Source organism: Netta rufina (genome assembly GCF_964035555.1).
Source record: "Netta rufina genome assembly, chromosome: 13".
Lineage (NCBI taxonomy): Eukaryota > Metazoa > Chordata > Aves > Anseriformes > Anatidae > Netta > Netta rufina.
The window spans coordinates 2,137,514-2,155,601 of record NC_140136.1 but is presented as its reverse complement, the minus strand read 5'-3'; the positions used below and the strand labels follow the sequence as shown (position 1 = coordinate 2,155,601).

The 18,088-nt window shown below is 37.2% G+C and overlaps 1 protein-coding gene across 5 annotated transcripts in view; it reads left to right on the top strand.

Moving 5' to 3' along the window:
* Window positions 1-18,088, top strand: part of BANP (BTG3 associated nuclear protein) — a 146,135-nt gene that overhangs the window by 66,809 nt on the left and 61,238 nt on the right. For 4 of the 5 annotated variants that reach the window (XR_014618824.1, XR_014618825.1, XM_084294625.1 and 1 more), the window contains exons 9-11: window positions 6,368-6,498; window positions 8,631-8,702; window positions 10,593-10,637. Coding sequence is in view for 3 of the 5 variants with exons in the window: in XM_084294625.1 (XP_084150751.1) it covers window positions 6,368-6,498; window positions 8,631-8,702; window positions 10,593-10,637 (248 nt within the window). In the remaining 2 variants the exon portion in view is untranslated. The remainder of the gene's footprint in view (window positions 1-6,367; window positions 6,499-8,630; window positions 8,703-10,592; window positions 10,638-18,088) is intronic. The other variant, XM_084294627.1, reaches the window with a different exon arrangement.

Sequence of the window (18,088 nt, the reverse complement as noted above, 5' to 3'; positions counted from 1 at the left end):
GATTTACAAAATGTTGATAATTTCCCAGGGAGGGTTTAGGGCATACTCTAGAAGATTTTCCCATAGCCTTTACAAAGCACTTTTTTTAAAGATGCTCTGTTGCCATCAACAGATGCCCTGAGTAAGTTCATAGTATTATGGTGTCTGCCATTCATTTGAGCTATTCTGAAAACATCATTGGGATGTTTAAATATAATTTTGAGGGCCTGAGTGTGAATAAATGAACACCACATTCCCTGCATGAACCTTTTCCTTAGTTTGGTAGTGTTTTTCTGATTATGAACTTGTAATATATTGTAGCTTGTGTTAAAGTTGGGACCAAAAGGTGGACCAGAAAAGACTCCAACCCAAGACAGTTATTTGGCTTGAAGTAATATTTTTTTCAATATTTTTTCAAGGTAGCTTTCTATTATACCTTACTGTAAAAATGCATGTTTAAATCAGCAGGAAGTTATTGGCACTTTCTTCAAATGTTGTAAAGAAACGCTGTTCTCCTATGTAGAATCATAGAATAATAGAATATCCTGAGTTGGAAGGGACCCACAAGGATCATCGAGTCCAACTTGGTGTGTACCAGAATATTTCCTTAAATGTTGTGCTAAAAGTCTCAAATAGCTTCATACTTTTCTGTTTGGCAGCGAAAAATTGTTGAACATCTCTACGTATCATTTTAAATAGTATTTGTGTTCTTGAAATAGTGTCAAATCAGCATGCTCACTGCTCTGCTGGACTTCTCCTGTGAGTTAGGGGACTTGATTTTACAGAGCTGCTCTTCAGAAGCAATTAAAAGAAAAAAAACAACAGTCTGAAACTCCCCTTCTGCAACCTGACTTCTGCTTCTCTGGCTCTGAGGAATTTTAAGGTTGGTTGAACATGGGAACAGGTTGCCCAGAGAGGTTGCAGAGACTCCATCTGCAGCTGGCCACAGTCCCGAGCAACCTGTGCTAGCTGAACAGGGAGGTTGGACTAGGTGACCTCCAGGGGTCCTTAACAACCTCATCTGTTCTGTGATTTTGTGGTTCTTAGAAGCATTGAGTTATTGCACACACAATAAATAATTCTGAAATGTTTACATCTAAAAAGGGTTGCTCTTCTTCTGCACTTGTCGGACATGTCAAAACTTTGAGGCTTTTTATGCTCGTTGTGCGTAAAAGTCTTATGTAGCGTGTGGCTTTGATTTGCATTGTGCAGTTAAAAATGATAACAGATTTCCTCCCTCTTCTGTTTATCATAAGGAAAAATTAGCTGTGGAAATGCCATGGAAAGCAAGAGGCTGAGCACATCGTCCTTACATAGACCTGACAAGTTTTTAGCACTGTACTTCTGTGATACTGTTCGAGTGTTAAGAGCTGAAGAGGAAGTGATCTGCAGACAAAAAACATGTCTAAGGAAGCTGGTGGGAAAAGATGAATGAATGCCTCTTCTGTCCTTCACCCTCAAAGACATCCATTAAGATTGTTCTACATTTAATTGACTATGCAGATTTACAGTAGCCACAAGATTTATGGGTTGCATAAAGTTGTTGTAGCAGACGGTTAAATTCAGGCAGAATTTGTTTCCTGTTTTTTTCCTGTCTTTTTCATTCAAAGCCATTGCCTTTTGTCGGACTTGAGGTATTAACTGCAGTGAGTTGCTCCTCTCAGAGCCAACGTGTTAGTCTTTAATGTGTGCTTTTGTCCCTCGTTTTTTCTGATAGGAGTTGTACACATGGCTGCCATGATAATTTAGCTAGATATTCTTTTTAAAAATGTTAGCAGTCTGCGGAGGGAAGGGAGGAAAAATGAGTTTTTTGAGAGGAGGATTAATTGAAGAGTGCCATCTCTCCCTTTCTTTTAATTTCTCTTAAGATTGTTAAAGCTGTTATCGCAATTTTCCATGTTGGAATTATTAATTAGGTCTATGACTTTGGGATTTACATGTAGATTTGGGCTGAAGGGCTCAGCTCTGCCAAGATGTCACACGCGAAAATGGGTATTGCAGCCAAATCTTCAACGCTGCTCTGCAAAATTGGAGTGCTGGAGCACTCCTGAGTCAGGCTGCGATAATGGCTTACAGGATACAGATTTATTTCTGTGAATTGCTCAGTAGTGGGGCTTTATCCTACTTCATGTTTTTGAAGACTACTTCTGTCTACCCCTTAACCTTTCCTTGTTAGGAAATGATATCAAGCAAGTGAGAAAACACAAGGTAGGTTGTACGCAGAAGCATGGAGCTGCGAGGCCTGTAGTAAACCCAGTTTGAGTAACAGGACGTAAGAAAGGAGACTAAACTTGAATCCTGTCTGCTGCAGAATCCGTACCTCCTACGTTTCCTTCCAAAATGAGAAGCCAGATGCTCAACTGATAAATATGAAGCATAACGAGAATAGGAAGGAATTATAAAATGCCAAAGGTTTTGTCTTTGAAGTGAGGAATTTTTAAAATTGATCTGAGCTGAAAGTTAAACACATACTCTTGAAACAGTTACAAATTACATTTGTCTGACAAATCTAATCTTGTTCTGAAATGTTTGAGAAAGATTAGCTTTGAAAAATGTGACGAGTAACTTTTACGGAGGGTGATTTTGCCAACTCCCGAGCGTTTGTCTGACAAGACAGACTTACTGAGGCTAAATTTTCTTTGACTCACAAGCAGACGCAGTAAATAAATGGAAAATGTGAAAAGTCCAATTTCAGTTTCTGAGGAAGGAATATTTCAGCAGTTACTTTTTTCTCTTTATCTCCTGTATCGCAACTTATCCACCTGTGAAGTGGTCAGTGCAGCATTTTCTGTTGTCTGGGTAGCTCCCAAAGCTCTTCCCTCTCACGGAGGGTGCTTTGGGGATGCCCCAGGTCTGGAGCTTGGTCTTGGCACTATATACACCATTCGGCTGATGTTGAAGTACCCCTGAGTAGTGCAATGGAAGACTTCACAGCAAGAGTTCAGCTGTGCAGTTTCTGAGTGCCAGGGATTCTCTAATATATCAAAGTTGTAAATGTGAAGCCAGATAGTTTACATGAGAGTGATTTATAACTGTTGACGTATCCTTTATTCAAGCTGTGTGCTATTCATGTTTGTGTTTATTTTTAATGAAGATTGTTTAAAAATGGATAAATATTATTTTTGTCTGGTCAGATATCTAGAGAAAAACAAATATAAAAGATGTGTTTTTAGACACTGCTCAATCCTCTTCTTTATTCCTAAAAAGAAAAAAAAAGCGGGGGGGAGGAGGAAGGGAAGACTGTGGCTGTTGCACTGAAATCAAACTGGAAAACTATTTGTAGGTAACCCTAGTAGGTTAGGTAAGATGTACAGTATGACTGTATTCAGTGCATATCTTCTCTTCCCAGTTCAGAACAGCTTAATAATTTCTGGCATCTGTGAAGCAAAAGATGGTTTTTAAATAAAGTTTAAAATGCATTTCAATATGTGCATATAATACATATGTAAATATATACATGTTTTCCCTGCTGGTGCTTATTTCTTTGATTTCACTCCATTGCATCACTTTCCCAATCAGAAAATGAATACTAATTATAAATGCATCTTAGCGTGTGCTCAGAAGTACAGCGTTGCAGTTTGTGTAGTGGTAGCTGAGGCTACAGGAAAAGTACTGTGAAAAAAGTTATTAAATCTGGAAGTGAAGCAAGTATCTAACCTGCCTTGTGTCCCAAGTCCACTTTTGCGGTTAGTGATGTATATGCATATCTATACATACACTCAAATATCTGAAGTTATGTATGTACACACACACATCTAAATGAAGGATGATGTATTTGGACACCGTGGTTTGACCAGATGGTGAATTGCAGCTCAGCTGTTGAGTTACTTAGTAGAGACTGGGAGGATGAAATCACAGCTGTACGGACTAGCAGTAGCCTCTTAGTAGCAAGATGAGTTACAGTGGGCATTCTTAGCCATTTAGGATCCTTGCAAAATGCTATTTTATGAAATAAAAAATAAGCATTAATTGCATAAGGAAACTTGCAGAATGATCTAGTATCAGAATTTGAACAAATCACATTTTTCTTTGGCTGCCACTGCAGTTTTTCATACCGCAGCCAGGACTTTTGTACCAGTCGTGATTTGTTAATCCAGTCCTGAATTCTTCACAGCAATACCGTACAACAGTGCAGGAAATACCAGGATTGTACAGTAACCGACTGGGCTATATTTAAGAAATGATGTATTTTTTTGGAGTTACCTACTAGTCAAATGTAAGGTATTAAATAGATAGCAAAAACATGGACTTGTTATGTTTTACTGAGTTAGTGCATTAGCGCTCTGGTTGTAGTTACATATTTGCAGATTGTTGACATAATTACAGCTGTTTAGTTGAATTCTTAGGCGACTCAACTTTTCAACAAATAAGTAAATACTAGCTCAGTGGTATTGAATTAGTGTCCAATTCCCATGGTCAGACTTAAACTCAGAATTGTGTTTTTCCACAAACATTTGCAGACATGATGAAAAAAAAAAGCACAAATGGATAATTTTATTAAAGAACATTTCCAGTAAAATATTTGTATGATTGGATAAAGCTCAGTCTTTTGAAAGTAACATTCTGTTTCCAGAATAAATTTTAGGGTATTAAGTAGAGGTATTAAAAATTTATGAAAACCAGAACCTGGTGTGTTGGTTCAGTAACCATCCATCGCATTTAAAAAAAACAACACGTCAGCCATCAATCATCTCTGAGCAGGATGAGGCCCTTGTAGTCTTTATTTAAACAATACATAACATCTTGTAAGAAAATTATCTACAATGGAAGTAGAGTGACACTGTTTCTTAAATATTTTCATTACAGTTTCCTGTATTTGGACAGTTTGAAAGCCCTGTAGTATTGAATGCTACTGCGTGTTAGATCTTAATGTGTTTTATGTTACCATGCAGCATAAGTCATGGTCAGAGCAATAAATACTCTCGAAAAATTGTAAAACAAATGTAACACTTCAAAGATTTCGTATGATATATTTTCGTAGCATAGCAAAAGAAAACCATTAAACTGATTACAGAAATACTGTATATAAAAAGCCTTGCTTCATATTCCTTACTCTAAAAGACTGTTACGACCGTCCTGTTCTCCCAGTTGTCTCAGATTAAAAACAAACAACAAAACTGGGACTCATGCTGAATTTTACTAATCTGCATGATACTGGGATGTTTCAAGGATTTTCCCAGCAGTATGTACTTGAACTTGTCACATGCTGCCGAAGTGTCATTGTCCTGTAAGCTCCGCTGCCTTTCCTGACCCTTAAAAGGAAAAGGGGTATCCCGCGGTGGTCACCTGCTGGTGGTGGATTCCACACAATCAGCCTCTTCTCCCTCCTATTCCAGTTCAACCTCTTAGTACAGACATTATTAGTCTCAATATCGTTGACCCCCAAATGCATAAAAACTCCAGGTTTCAAAAAAAAAAAAAAAAAAAGTTTGGTTGTATATTAGAAAACAATTTTAGTTCTTTTTACTTGCATTTTGCCTCTTACATAAATAAATATTTTGCCTATAAATAAATATGCAGTATGTCAACTTCTAATGCAAGTTGTTTTCCTCTTGAAATCATGCGATGATTTTCCTGGTGAGAGACACAGTGACCAGAAGAAAGTGGTCAGGTCCTTTGGTCTTATCCTCTGCATACATTTTCACTAGGAGCACTTTCAGAACCCTTTAATTTCCAGTTTGAGGTAGTGTTTAAATTTCATCCAACTCCAGAAATTGACCTGCTTTTTTTTTTTTTTTTTTTTTTTTTTGTTAATTGACCTGCTTGTTTTGTTTTTTTCTCCCTTGAGACAGCGTGCCTGCAGTGCTGAGGCTTCTCTCTGTCTGGGACATCTCATGTTCTGTCCTCGGTATTTGGAGAGGGAGAGAAAGTCTGTATGTGTCAACGCGAAAAAGATCGGGGATTTTGGAAACTGAGACATTATCATAGAATTTGACTTTGTGGGAGTCAGCTGTGAGATGATTTAGAGGGTGATTTTTGCACTTTTTTTTTTTTTTTTTACTAGTAGTAGAGCACGGTATTATAGTGAAATAAGCAGTAATATTTCTCAGCTACACAGGTGCACATAAGAAAGTGTTAAACTGCCTACGAAATGCGTGTGTTTTTCCTGTGGTACTACTTTTACATTTGCAGAACCCTTAATCTAGATTCAAAAGATAGCTTTTAGATGTTTGCTTTCTTGGAGACGAAATAACCTTTGGGACTCCACTGGAACTTGTAGCAAATCTGTGGGTGAGCAGTGACCATGCATAAAGAATATTAAGGTATAAATGAGCTGCATCTGCTTACTGACTGCGTTTGTTTTCCACGGTTTTTAAGTATGCATTGTTGCATGGCTGCTGGCACGAGATCTGCAAATATAATAGAGCTGCATTTTTGTCTCTTTCAGAGGGTTCTCAGAGTGCAGTTTCAGCTTCTAATGAGATCCAACAGAACCAGCCCCAGGCACTACATTATGCACTAGCCAATGCTCAGCAGGTCCAGATCCACCAAATAGGAGAAGATGGACAAGTCCAAGTAGTATGTACTCAACCTTTTCTACATTATTCTATTTAAACAATCTGTGTTACTGCAGACTTTGCTGCAGTTGAAATTTATTTATTTTATTTTTAAGAAAGGACCTATCGTCAGTTCTTAAGCATGATTTTCAGAAAATAAACATTGAAGGCTTATAAAAAAACCCACAACTTTTAAAGTTTTTTTTGGCAAAAATCTCAGTGCGGGCTTTGCTCACAAAATTGTTACAGATAAATGCATATTGATTACTCTGACTAGAATTAAGTAGTCAAGTCTCTACTTGGCCATTTGCTTGCACAGTTACTATAATAATAGCAGACCTACAAAGTGTACAAGTTACATGTAAGAAGTAGTTCTGACAGTGACTTTCAAAACAAAACCACATTTGATACGTAGCGTCAGATTCATTTATTTTCATTTTTAAAAATAACTGCATTTTAAAGTATTTTTGAACATCTGTTAGCTGAGCCCTTTACATGTGTATCCATTCAGATACGCATATATAAGTGAAAATTATAAATATTGACATTTGTTGACCACGAGAGTCTTTATCAAAGACTCTTTATCCACTGCAACCCATGGCCTAAGTGTTGTCATCATTTGTCTTAAATATGGGGATGTCCCTGAAGCAGAAGAAAGTGGTACTGCTTTTTCAATTCAAGGGAATGATGTGTATAGGTCAGTCTGAGCAATTAGTAGGGGAGTAGTCATCTATACTGTTGAATTGAATGCCAAGGATTTGCTGAATAGCTATAGGCTTCAAGAGTTACGATTCAAAAAGATTTTGTTGGAATTTGTGGACAAACTAAACACGCTGTCCTTGAAGGCCAGCAATGTATCTGCAAACGATGAGTGAGCAGTTCTTTTTTGGAATGCTGCATGATACAAAGGTGAAGAAAGTCACCTTCTTCCCCCCTTTCCCCAGACAAAAAAAAAAAAATAAATCACTTATTTGGAAATACTATAAATGGATCTTTTAGATGTTCAGTGTTTTTTTCCTGGGAGCCCTGAGAGCTTGATGTTAAGGAGGGAAAGTGATTCTAATCTCAACATGGACTGGGCTGTGCTCTAATTTTATATACAGTCTCTATTGTCAGAGTGATACTTTCAGTATGTTTTTTCTCCCTATAAATAGACAGTTTCCTTCCAAAGGAAATGAAACTGTTTGAAATAGAGGGATCTGTGTTTCTTTGAAAATCACATGCAATTGTTCTTGCGTTATAAAATAAGAAGAGCTTTTGACAGAATTCCAAATGATTATCTTTAATCTCTGTCTCATGCAAGCATATTAAAATGAACACAAAGCCTTATAAACCCTGAAGGAGGTTATTTAGAATCCAATCTCCCTTCAGGTACATCATAGTAGCAATGACTTCTCAAGGCTGGTCAGGGTGCATGAGGAATTCCTTCCACTTTCTTATCCACGTTTTGATCAAATGATAGGCATGATACCATTCTGAAGTGGCGGGTATGGCCAGCAACACAAAGCATTAACCTTATTAAAACCGTTAGGGCAGATTCTCAGCTAATATAAGCCAGTGGAACTGCATTCAAATTAATAACTTTGTGCCAATTTATAACAGCCTGGGAGATGGTTGTTAGCATGGAACTGTACCTCACCATAACTTTGTGAATTTATAAAGAGTTATAGATTCTTACAGATACCTTCTAAGAGTAACTATTTGTGAGTAGTTTTGTCACATCTGTTTTGAGAACTGAGTTTCTAAGTTCTTTAAATGGGTTTCTTGTTTTGAACACACAGGTTTAGGAGAGCTAATCTACCAAAGCAAGTTAGTCCTATATTTTGTGTATCAGTCAAAAATTGGAGATGCTTCTTTTGTAGAGAAATATTATTTAATTACATAAATGTTATTTATTGTGTCTATTTCCTTTTCCTCCTACATGAAAATGAACGATTTTCTCTTCAAAACTCATTTCAGTTATACTTTGCATGAAAATATGGTGAAATGTGGTTACACTTTTTGAAAGCAATTTTTAATGTTTTTCATTTAGTAAGTATTTTGCTTACATCTACAACTGAGAATATGTTAAGCTGTATTGAATCCAAGTTATTAGTTTCTTCCTCTAGTTTTGGTTTTCTTCTGATGCTTCCTGGTGTCTTTTTTTTGTTGTGGATCCCGCAGGGACATCTCCACATAGCCCAAGTTCCTCAAGGCGAGCAAGTCCAGATCACGCAGGACAGTGAGGTGAGCCAAAAACGTGGGTACCTATGGAGCAGGCAGTGGCCTGGACGTAGGGTCCCAGTTCTAAAACTGCACCTCTGGGAACTCTTGCAGCATGCTACATGGACTGCAAGGGTAGAAGTGAGCTGGAGCCAGGATAAAATGTGTGCACCAGCAGTAAATGCAATATGCTATTTGTCTTTTTTTTTTTTTTTTTTTCCCTTGACCTTTTTTCCTTTAGTGCTTCCAGAGTGTTACAGAAAAACTATAAGTGTGTTACAGTCAAACTACATCTTTTAAGATAAATCTGTTTGCTACATCTATTAAGATAACTACATGTATTAAGATAAATTCTGTATTGAAGTGAATTTACTTTCATTATGGATCAAGTATTCTGGCAGTGCAGTATTTGCACTTCATATTTTTTTTTTCCGTAAAAATAGTACAGGAGAATAGAAATGGATAAATCCAATACTGAACCCCCCAATTTCAACTTTTTTTTTTCCCACTCAGGCAGAACAACTGAAGCCATCTTAATTTACCTGAGTTGAGGGTCTTGTTGGTTATTTAGGAATGTAAAGAGACTCCTAATGGCAAAGGCTGCTGTCAGATGTCTTTTGCTCTTAGAGTTTGTTTATATGAAAAAGGAATAGCAAAATAAAGTTAAGCATAAATACAGACCACAATATTTACTCTGTATGATTTCCCTGTAGAGTTTTTTTAACTCAACATTAAGCATATCTGCTTGTGGGTTAGTTTAATCCATTTCCAAAGTACCCTAAATAACATCTCATAAAACCACTTATGGTGAGGAGGAATACTGATGACACAGGGGGAGGTACTGCAGAGTAAATATAATAAATATTATATAAATATTACAGCTAAAGGCAGTAGTCTTGACAGAGCTTGTCAGACCTACAGAAGAAAGGAAGGATCAGACTGTTTTGGGAATGCATAGTGTGCTATAATGAAGTTGAAGCAGTTTAAAAAGCCCCTGGAAAAAAAATATCGGATTCATCAGCTACTAGTTGTAAATGATCCTGAGGTTTAAACACCAGCGTCCATTGGTTGGGAGTTTCTTGTATGTAAGAATTTTAAGCACTACATTTGTCTGTGACAGATGAAGACATCTGGTTTTGAATTTATTGCAATGTACACAGCTTCAAAAAGGACAATGTGTTGCCAGTAAAAGAAAATGTAGAAAATATGCAAATCAAAGAACTAAAATTCTTTCCTGGAATGTTGTATTTCACTGCAAGTCTTGGTGTTAGAGTAACTGTTTTTTCTTAATCTGTGTGCTTTTAAAAAGGCATCTCTGAGCATACGAATAAAAACTCAGTTTGTAATGACACTGCTTTCATTTTTAGATTTTGTAGCTACAGTTTCCTTTAAAGTACATGATTCAGAGTTTTTTGTAGTAGATGTAATGCCTGTAGTAGAACTATATTTGCCTTTATTTTATCAAAACTCGATATCAAAAACATGTTAGCATAGGCAGTGACTAGCACTCCATACAAATAAATACTACACTGCTAATTCTAGTTTAGTAAGGCTTTGACTTACATTTTCAGTTTTATATAAATAAGTAAAAATGAAAATCTTACCTCAAAGGCCATACAATCAGACTTTGCATGAAAGTGCTGTACATTACACACTATCTTTCAAAAATGAAAACATGCGGGTGCTGAAAAACCTCCTCGCTTTTTTAAAAGTCTGTTTATCCTCTGTGGTTAAAGTGCCAAGCATTGAAGTGTAGCTGAATTGCCAAAATAGCCCTCAGAAGAATTTCCTAAATTAATAGGTTTCCTTAATATTGAAGTTGTTTAATAATGAGATGAGAAACAGGCCTTTTTCAGGATAGAGAACTTTCTGAATTCCCAACTTGTATTTATTGTCAATGCTCTTGTTTTACAGGGAAACCTACAGATACATCAAGTTCATGTTGGTCAAGACGGGCAGGTAGGAACAGAGCTGAGTTTTAAGCAGCATTTTACTTTATAATTGTTGCAATTGGAATGATTTGGCATTACTGGTGTCTGTTTTAGAGAACAAAATCTGTTCTGGCCTTTGTTTAAATAAAAACTTGCAAAATGAGACAACAAACTTAGTATTTTGTCTGTGGACTAAAAGTATTTGACCAAACTTATATCATTCCTCCTGCAATATAATTTATCCCTGTGTTTTATACTTTCTTTGGCCTCTTCACTCGTATGTTTACTAACGGGATTGATTATATTACGTACAGTATGTTCTTTTCCGTGTTATCAACTGTCACTGTGGCCAGATGTGGACTGCAGTCTGTGCAAACCTAAGAACATTTATTGCTGAGTTTTAAGCAGCTATTTTTTCATTATATGGCTGTCTTGGGAGAAACTGATCTTTCACATCTGCTTTTGTTCTTTTTGATAACATGGCTTTATTAGGTGCTTATGTATACATGAGGTAAGAAAAAAGTTTTTGCTTTGAGTGATGAGTCAGTAAATGTTTAAATTAGCAGAATTTCCATGTCAGGTGTTGGCAAAATTGTTAACATCTGATCTCAGACATGCTTTACTAAATGCTGAATTATTACAATACCCACAGCACAAGAATATTCTGGTAGGAAGCTTTCTAGCCAGGCCACTTGAAAAATTTTGTTATGTTTCTTCTTGTTCGTGTTGAATAATAATAAGCTGTGAGACATATGGCTAGAACTTGAGTACTGCACTGAATTGAAAAGGCTTAGACCACAAAGGTTCTTGAACTCTAAGGCCTTGAAAAGTTATTGGTACTCTGAACTTTTGACCGCATACAGTGTTTTATATGGGGAAGCAATCTAATCTGTATTTAAAAAAATCAAGATTAAAAAACCCCTGCACTTCAAATGCTTGTTATTGAGAATTTAATCAAGAATACATTTGCAGAAGTGAGACTAAGAAAGGTGATTTTTTGGAGACATGTCAGAACCTTTGCTTTAGAACTTAATCTTCACTTTTCCTTCTGAGTAAAATACTGCTATCTAAATTATGTTGTCTTAGAAAATTAATATTGGGTGATGGTATATATCTCTGACAATGACATGTATGGATTAATTTGAATTTGGTGTATTAAATAATACATATTCATAACAAGTATGCCACAAATTGCATCTCTCACATAAAAACAAATAATGTAGTCTAGAAAATTGTTGCAAATCCAGGCTGTTTTTGAGAGAAATGCTTGGATGATAAATGTTTTCCTGGAAATCCCCCTTGCTAGGCAGGGACCTGTGAGTCCTCTCATACAACAATAACATTCGGCTGTGTCTCATGCTAAAATACTTATGAAGTTAAAAAAGCTTACAAAACCCAAATGCGCATAAATTGTGGGTTTTGGTGATCATCTGACCAAGTTGCATTAGTACCTGGAAAATAAAGCTGCACTGGAAAAACGGTGTTCTCAAAGGGCTTGGTTGTAAATGTGTGTGCACATGTGGGTATATCTATATGGGTGCATTGTTCATTGAAGTGTGTGACAGTATACACAAGATAGGGAAGAAGAGCAGGATTTAATTGATTTCTGTTGAAATCAACGTCAGTAGGTTATCTGTATGAAGGCATCAGTGCTATTACATACCGTGTATACGATAGAGATAATTTGGTACTAAGTGGTTGTGGCTGTAGATGTAGGAAGTGAAGTTCGAATCCAGCTTTTCTAAGGAACCTTTTATTTTTTTCATCATGCTCTCAGCCGCATTTTAGTGCAGAAGAGTACCTGCTGTCCCGTGGGACTTGGCAGCCTGGCGTTGTCACGCTTCAGCTGGCATCTGCACTAATCCACAGCAACCTTTAAGCACCTCCAAAAGCACTTGCTGCTTAACGCTTTTCCAGTGGACCAAAAAAAAATAGGAGCAAGCAACTATTTAGGGGATTTTATCTCCTTTCTTTGCTTGACATTGAAACCTTCAGCAGCAGTTGGAGCCCTGTGGGGCTGTTTTGCAGTGAAGTGGATGAGTAGCACTCACATGATTCCTTGCAGCAGCTGCGTGCGCTTTATGCCAGGGGGTAGAGGGGAGCTCTGTGGCTCGACTGGCTTCTGCTGATCAGCTGATCTGTGCCGAGCGACCTTTTTTTGAGCTATTAGCTCATAAAAAAAGTGCAAAGGAAAATGAGTTAAACTAAATTCTGTTTGTGGTTTAAGAATGGAAGTTGAAACTAATACATTTTCCTTGGCACTCACAGTGGGATAAGAGCACAAAAACCTGTCATATGATACGGTTTGGTGGTAATGGAAGTCAAACAATCCAGTAGCTTGCAGTCATCTGTACATGACCTGTGATCAAAAGGACTTCTGTGGTTTTCCCACCTGTCCATTACTTTTCAGGAGACGGTCTTTTTTTTCCTCGTTAGGAAATCCAGTGCACTCTGCCAGGGGACACCAAAAAATATTGATAATAGGGAAAGTGAGTAATGTGTCACATTTGAGACCTTAGTCAGCTATCAAATATTCTTAGCTGACCAATATGTACTTATTAATAGTACTAGGTCTCAGCTTGGCTTCATAATGTTCCCTTTGAAAATTCATCTTATTCTTCTGTTTCCCATATATTATCGTACACTTCCCAGCCTTCAAATATTCTGCCTGTTCAGACGAGGTTTAGGTCTGCCTCTTGATGCAGGTTTTTGCTCTGAACCACAACTTAAAGGTTTACAAGAAGCCGGGGCTGCAAAGCATGGAGCTGTTAACTTCATAAGAACAGAGGTAAAAAATGGCATAAATTGGCTGTGAAATGTTATCAGTAAACCCTCCAAGGTGATAGATATGTTTTACGCCTTGTGATGCTGGCAGTAAATGGTAGCTTCTCTGCAGAGTGTTGCAGTTGTTGATTTCTTTTTCTCCCCCCCAACCCCACTCTGAATCGTCCGTCCTGGTAGTTGCACTGAATTTAGATCTTGTTTTTCTGGCATCATTGTTCATGGAACTAATGAAATCATGCCAAAAAGAAAAACTCTCTACCTACACATGTGTTCTATTAGCTGAAAGCTTCATATTTCAATGCACGTTTAATAAAAATACCAAACTGCAAAAATAATTAGACTTCGTATTAACTAACACTTGAAGCCTTTGACCAGTGGGGATTTCTGTGGGCTTGGCATTTTATACTTGTGAATTAGGAGAAGTTTTCTGATGTGTCTCTCTCTTTCCTCTGATCACCTGGCCTCCTTTTTCCTGAACTTCATCATTTTCTTCCTTTGTGAACTTCCATGTTCTGCATCCCAGGAGGTGCTGAGTGTGCATCCTGCAGAAGCTGTGCTGACGTGGTGCCACACGGTTTGGAAATCTATTGGGGTGTGGAGGGGTAGAAGAGGCCGACTTCAGCAGTTTGACAGTCCTTGATATCATGTTTTAGACACTCATTTTTTTTTTTACATCTGCACAGCCAGTGTTTCTCCATTGTAGAAATTAATTAAAATGACACCAGGCAAATGATCTTCAACTAACAGCCTTAGTTTTTAAATTAAAAATTTAATGCACTTTAAAATCTAAAATAAGATCATATATATTACTGGAGAGCTGATAATTTGTTCTGCTCAATGAACAAATAATTAATAAGAGTAGCAGCATTAGTTCACTTAATCTCAAGTATCAGTATCTGTAGGTAAGTTAGAATAATGAGGAGAATCCAGAACAAACAGTACCTAGGGTTTAGCAGCAAAAAGCTAGCAAATGTAAATTGCTTTTGTACTCTCATTCTTCCTCCTGTGTGTATGAAATAAACACGTAGAATTGCTTCTTGATTCATTACCGTTTTCAGAAAGAAACTTGACATCTTAAATAGTTGTAGACACAGTCTCTTCTAGATAAATTTGTAATCAGTGGTGCACTGAGATGGATCCACAACAGTTGAGTTACGTATACCTAGAGAGCGAGGGGGTCACCTTAATAACACTAACACATTTCTCTGCTGCTCCATGAGGCATTTGGATGTTATCTCCTACTGAACTTTGTCTCTGACCTTGCTGCTGTGGGCTTTGGGGCAGCTTTGAGATCTGGGAGAGTTCAGGTGCAGGGCTGTGGAGGTGGCTCACCAAGTAAGCTTTAGAAAAGCATCCTCAATATATGCGTGATGATTGTTAAGAGAGTTCATGAATCCACGATCAGAAATGAGATTCTTGCAAAATTGCATTGTGATGGAGAAAATACAGCAGACTCCAGTGCTGCAGAGTAGCAGCTAGCTGCTGTTGGGCCTTAAAAGTTAGGATATACACGGGTATGAGAAACAGATCAGCGAAGGCTTGTCTTTAATGTCCTCAGGAGGAGAATGAATCTGATGTCTTGTTCAGATCTGGTTTCAATACACGCAGCACACCCTGTAATACAGCGCAGGAGGAGATATGACCTCACCACCTATGTTTGAAACATCTGTCCTACTTCTGTACTCTGCTGTAGTCTGAAGCGAAGGGCAAGCTGTTAAATCTTCGAGTGATGGAAAAGGGAGAGAAATGGTTCCAAATGTTCAGAAGAAACCCTGCTCATTCTAATAATTCCACGTAAAATCCAGGGACTGTTACTTGCGATCAGATCAAACTAAATGAGAATAGGCTTGTTTGTAGAAGAAATAACTTAGGAGCTTACGTTAAGCCTCTTTTGACCTCCCTGATAATTACTGAGATGCTCACGCTTGGCTTTTAGCGAGGGCACCATGGTTTTTTAACGTCCAATTTAGTCCGTAACTTGGGCGTGATTTTCAGTTATACAAACAAAAATGTGTTGAAATATTAACTCGGCTTCTGCTCACTTCTATGCGTTTTGCAGATGTTATTTCATTGGGAGAGAAACCGTCTAAAGTATTTTCTGAATATGCATTCTGATTGCCTTTGGAAATAGATACTGCACTTTCTATCAATATTACCAACTTCAATAATACCAAATTATCTGAAAGAGAGAAAAGAACCGTATTTCACAGTTCTCAATTCTCATATAATGGATCTAATTAAAAAGTTCTGGATTTAAAAATACTAAGAATTGTTATTGGGATTCTTTGGTCAAGAATGATTATAATGTAGGAGTGTTTTTTCCTGGCCCTAATTTTTAAGCAGTAGAGGGCAGTAGTATTAAGATGATTGTCAGCTACCTTCTCAGCAAAAACTAAGAAATGAGGAGGAAATTTGAAGTGCAGGGAATGTGCTGCTCCGACATCAACCTTGTAAACTGTCGTACCATGGGGACAGAGACACATTCACAGCGTGAGTCTTTCTGCATGCATTGCTGACATAGGGTCTGTGTGTGCACGCGTGTGTGCTTGTGTGCGAAGGAGGGAGAGGAAGAAGACCTTACGTTCTGCACCAGCTGTAGTAGTAGATTGAAAAAGCTTTGTCCTGTTTCAGCACATCTGCTTTGAATAATATGCACAGAGAAACAAACAGGATTGTTAGAAGAAAAACAACAAAATTAAAGACCCAATATAGTGCAGCTGGAACTCAGACACTGCCTGTATGGTTTTGAAAAAGTAACTGGTTATTTCTAAGTGACTCTTTGGTAATAGGTTGTACTGAAGTCTTGCAGGTCGGCTGTATTTTTAGGAGCAAAAATGAACAGAATGATTTTGAAACAAAATGAACAAAACGTGCTTTATGCAAATTTGATGTAGAAGCACTATGTACTTGTGGATAAAGTAAGATTACTTAAACTTTAGCACGAGCGTTTTAATTGCAATGTTTCCTTTTTTTTTTTTTTTTTTTTTTCTTCATGAGGATTGTCCTTTGTTGCACATACACTCCTTTGGCAGCCTACAGAAGAGCTGTTCTCCACTTTAAATTCTTTTCTTGCTAGCAGATAAACCAAAATACATGCCAGACTTCCAGACTTCTAAGTTCTGAAAACTTAGTCTTCTAGAGAAGGTAGTACTTTAGTTAAACAGGTATTTTAGGAAATGAAAATCAAGAAAAATAATCTTAAAACAGTTAAGTATATTAAGATTTACAGATCTGTATGGATTAAAAAAAAAAAAAATTAAAAAAAAAAAAAAACTTTGAGGATTTTAGGTACTGAATTTATAGAATTTAACATGCATTTGTAGAAGGTTTGCACCTCTTTTGTAATTGTAAACCAGGGTATGATGCTGTCCATTGGCATAGCAGCTGATCTTCCATGGTCCTTGTCATCGTGGCTCTGTTACAAGTAGCTTACTGCACATTGTTATATTTGACAACAGAACAATGAATTTCTTTACTCAATAATAGGAGATGATACTGGGGAAAATGCAGTTCCATAATGGCAATCAAGAAAATATAAGAAACTATGAGCCAAATTGCAGAAAGGGATCTGCTACTTACGATACGTTAATGGAAAAATACATTCTCTGTAGTTGCAGAATGCAAAAATAATTCTGATCTTTCACTGAAAACGCCAAATATGTTTTACTACATAACATAATTTATCCACTTTCAGAGAAAATGCTGAGTGATTTAGAAGCTCACTGAAAGTCAATGAGGCCTTGCTCTATAGATGAGGTACCATTTTTGAAAACCACTTGTGTTGTAAATCCAGGGATTCTGTTTTGGTAAGATTTAAACTCTAATCCAGTGAGGAGGGGACCGTTTCTGTCCACGTCTGTGTCACTGAGTTAAGCGATCCTTCTGCCTTTCAGCTGCCTTGGAGAGCCTGGAAGTGAGTGTACTTTTTCAAACACGATGAGCACGTGTACTTACTTGTTGCGTATAATTGTATTTCTCTCCTGGATAATTATGTGGAATTTCAGAAATGAGTTATTGAATGGCTAAGTTCTGCAGACATTGCAGAAAGCTGTAGCAGATATTGAAAGCCACAATGACTGGAAAGTTGCTTCAGTTTTTATTCTTATGGTTTTAAATGTCAAAACATGTAAAGTATTTTATTTTTCTCTGTAAAGATCCTTAATGTTCTGTTACAAAAAAGTGATTGCTATTTTTTTTTATTTATTATTCATAGATTCAAAGTAAAGAAAAGGCAGAAATCTTTTTTCTTTTTTTCATTTCAGTAGGAGTGTCAGTGCATTAACCTGCCCACATATAGCAATTCTCATGACTTTTACTGCTAAAAGTTGCTTTGTAACTCCTTTCCTATACAAATATTTTTTTAAAAGGGGGTAGGAGGGCAACCCTGGCAAATTTTAAGCAGTGTACAAAAAGGGTAACTAGTCGCTGATATAATTTTGTTGTCTCCTTCACCTTGTTGAGATTTAAGTTCTTTTTCTTCCCGTTGTTCTGTCCCCAACTTCTTACTGATTAATTATGCGTTCTGCTGGGAAGGCAGTAAAAAAATATCTTTTATACCAGAGAGTCAGCAGTATCACATCCCTGCTGACTTTATTGGGTCACAAGTTTCATTAGTAAACTGGCTGTATTTGGTTTTGTCTGTGCTTTTTTGTGCCAGAAGGTACTGCTTTATTTTACAGAGAAAGCCGGCGATGT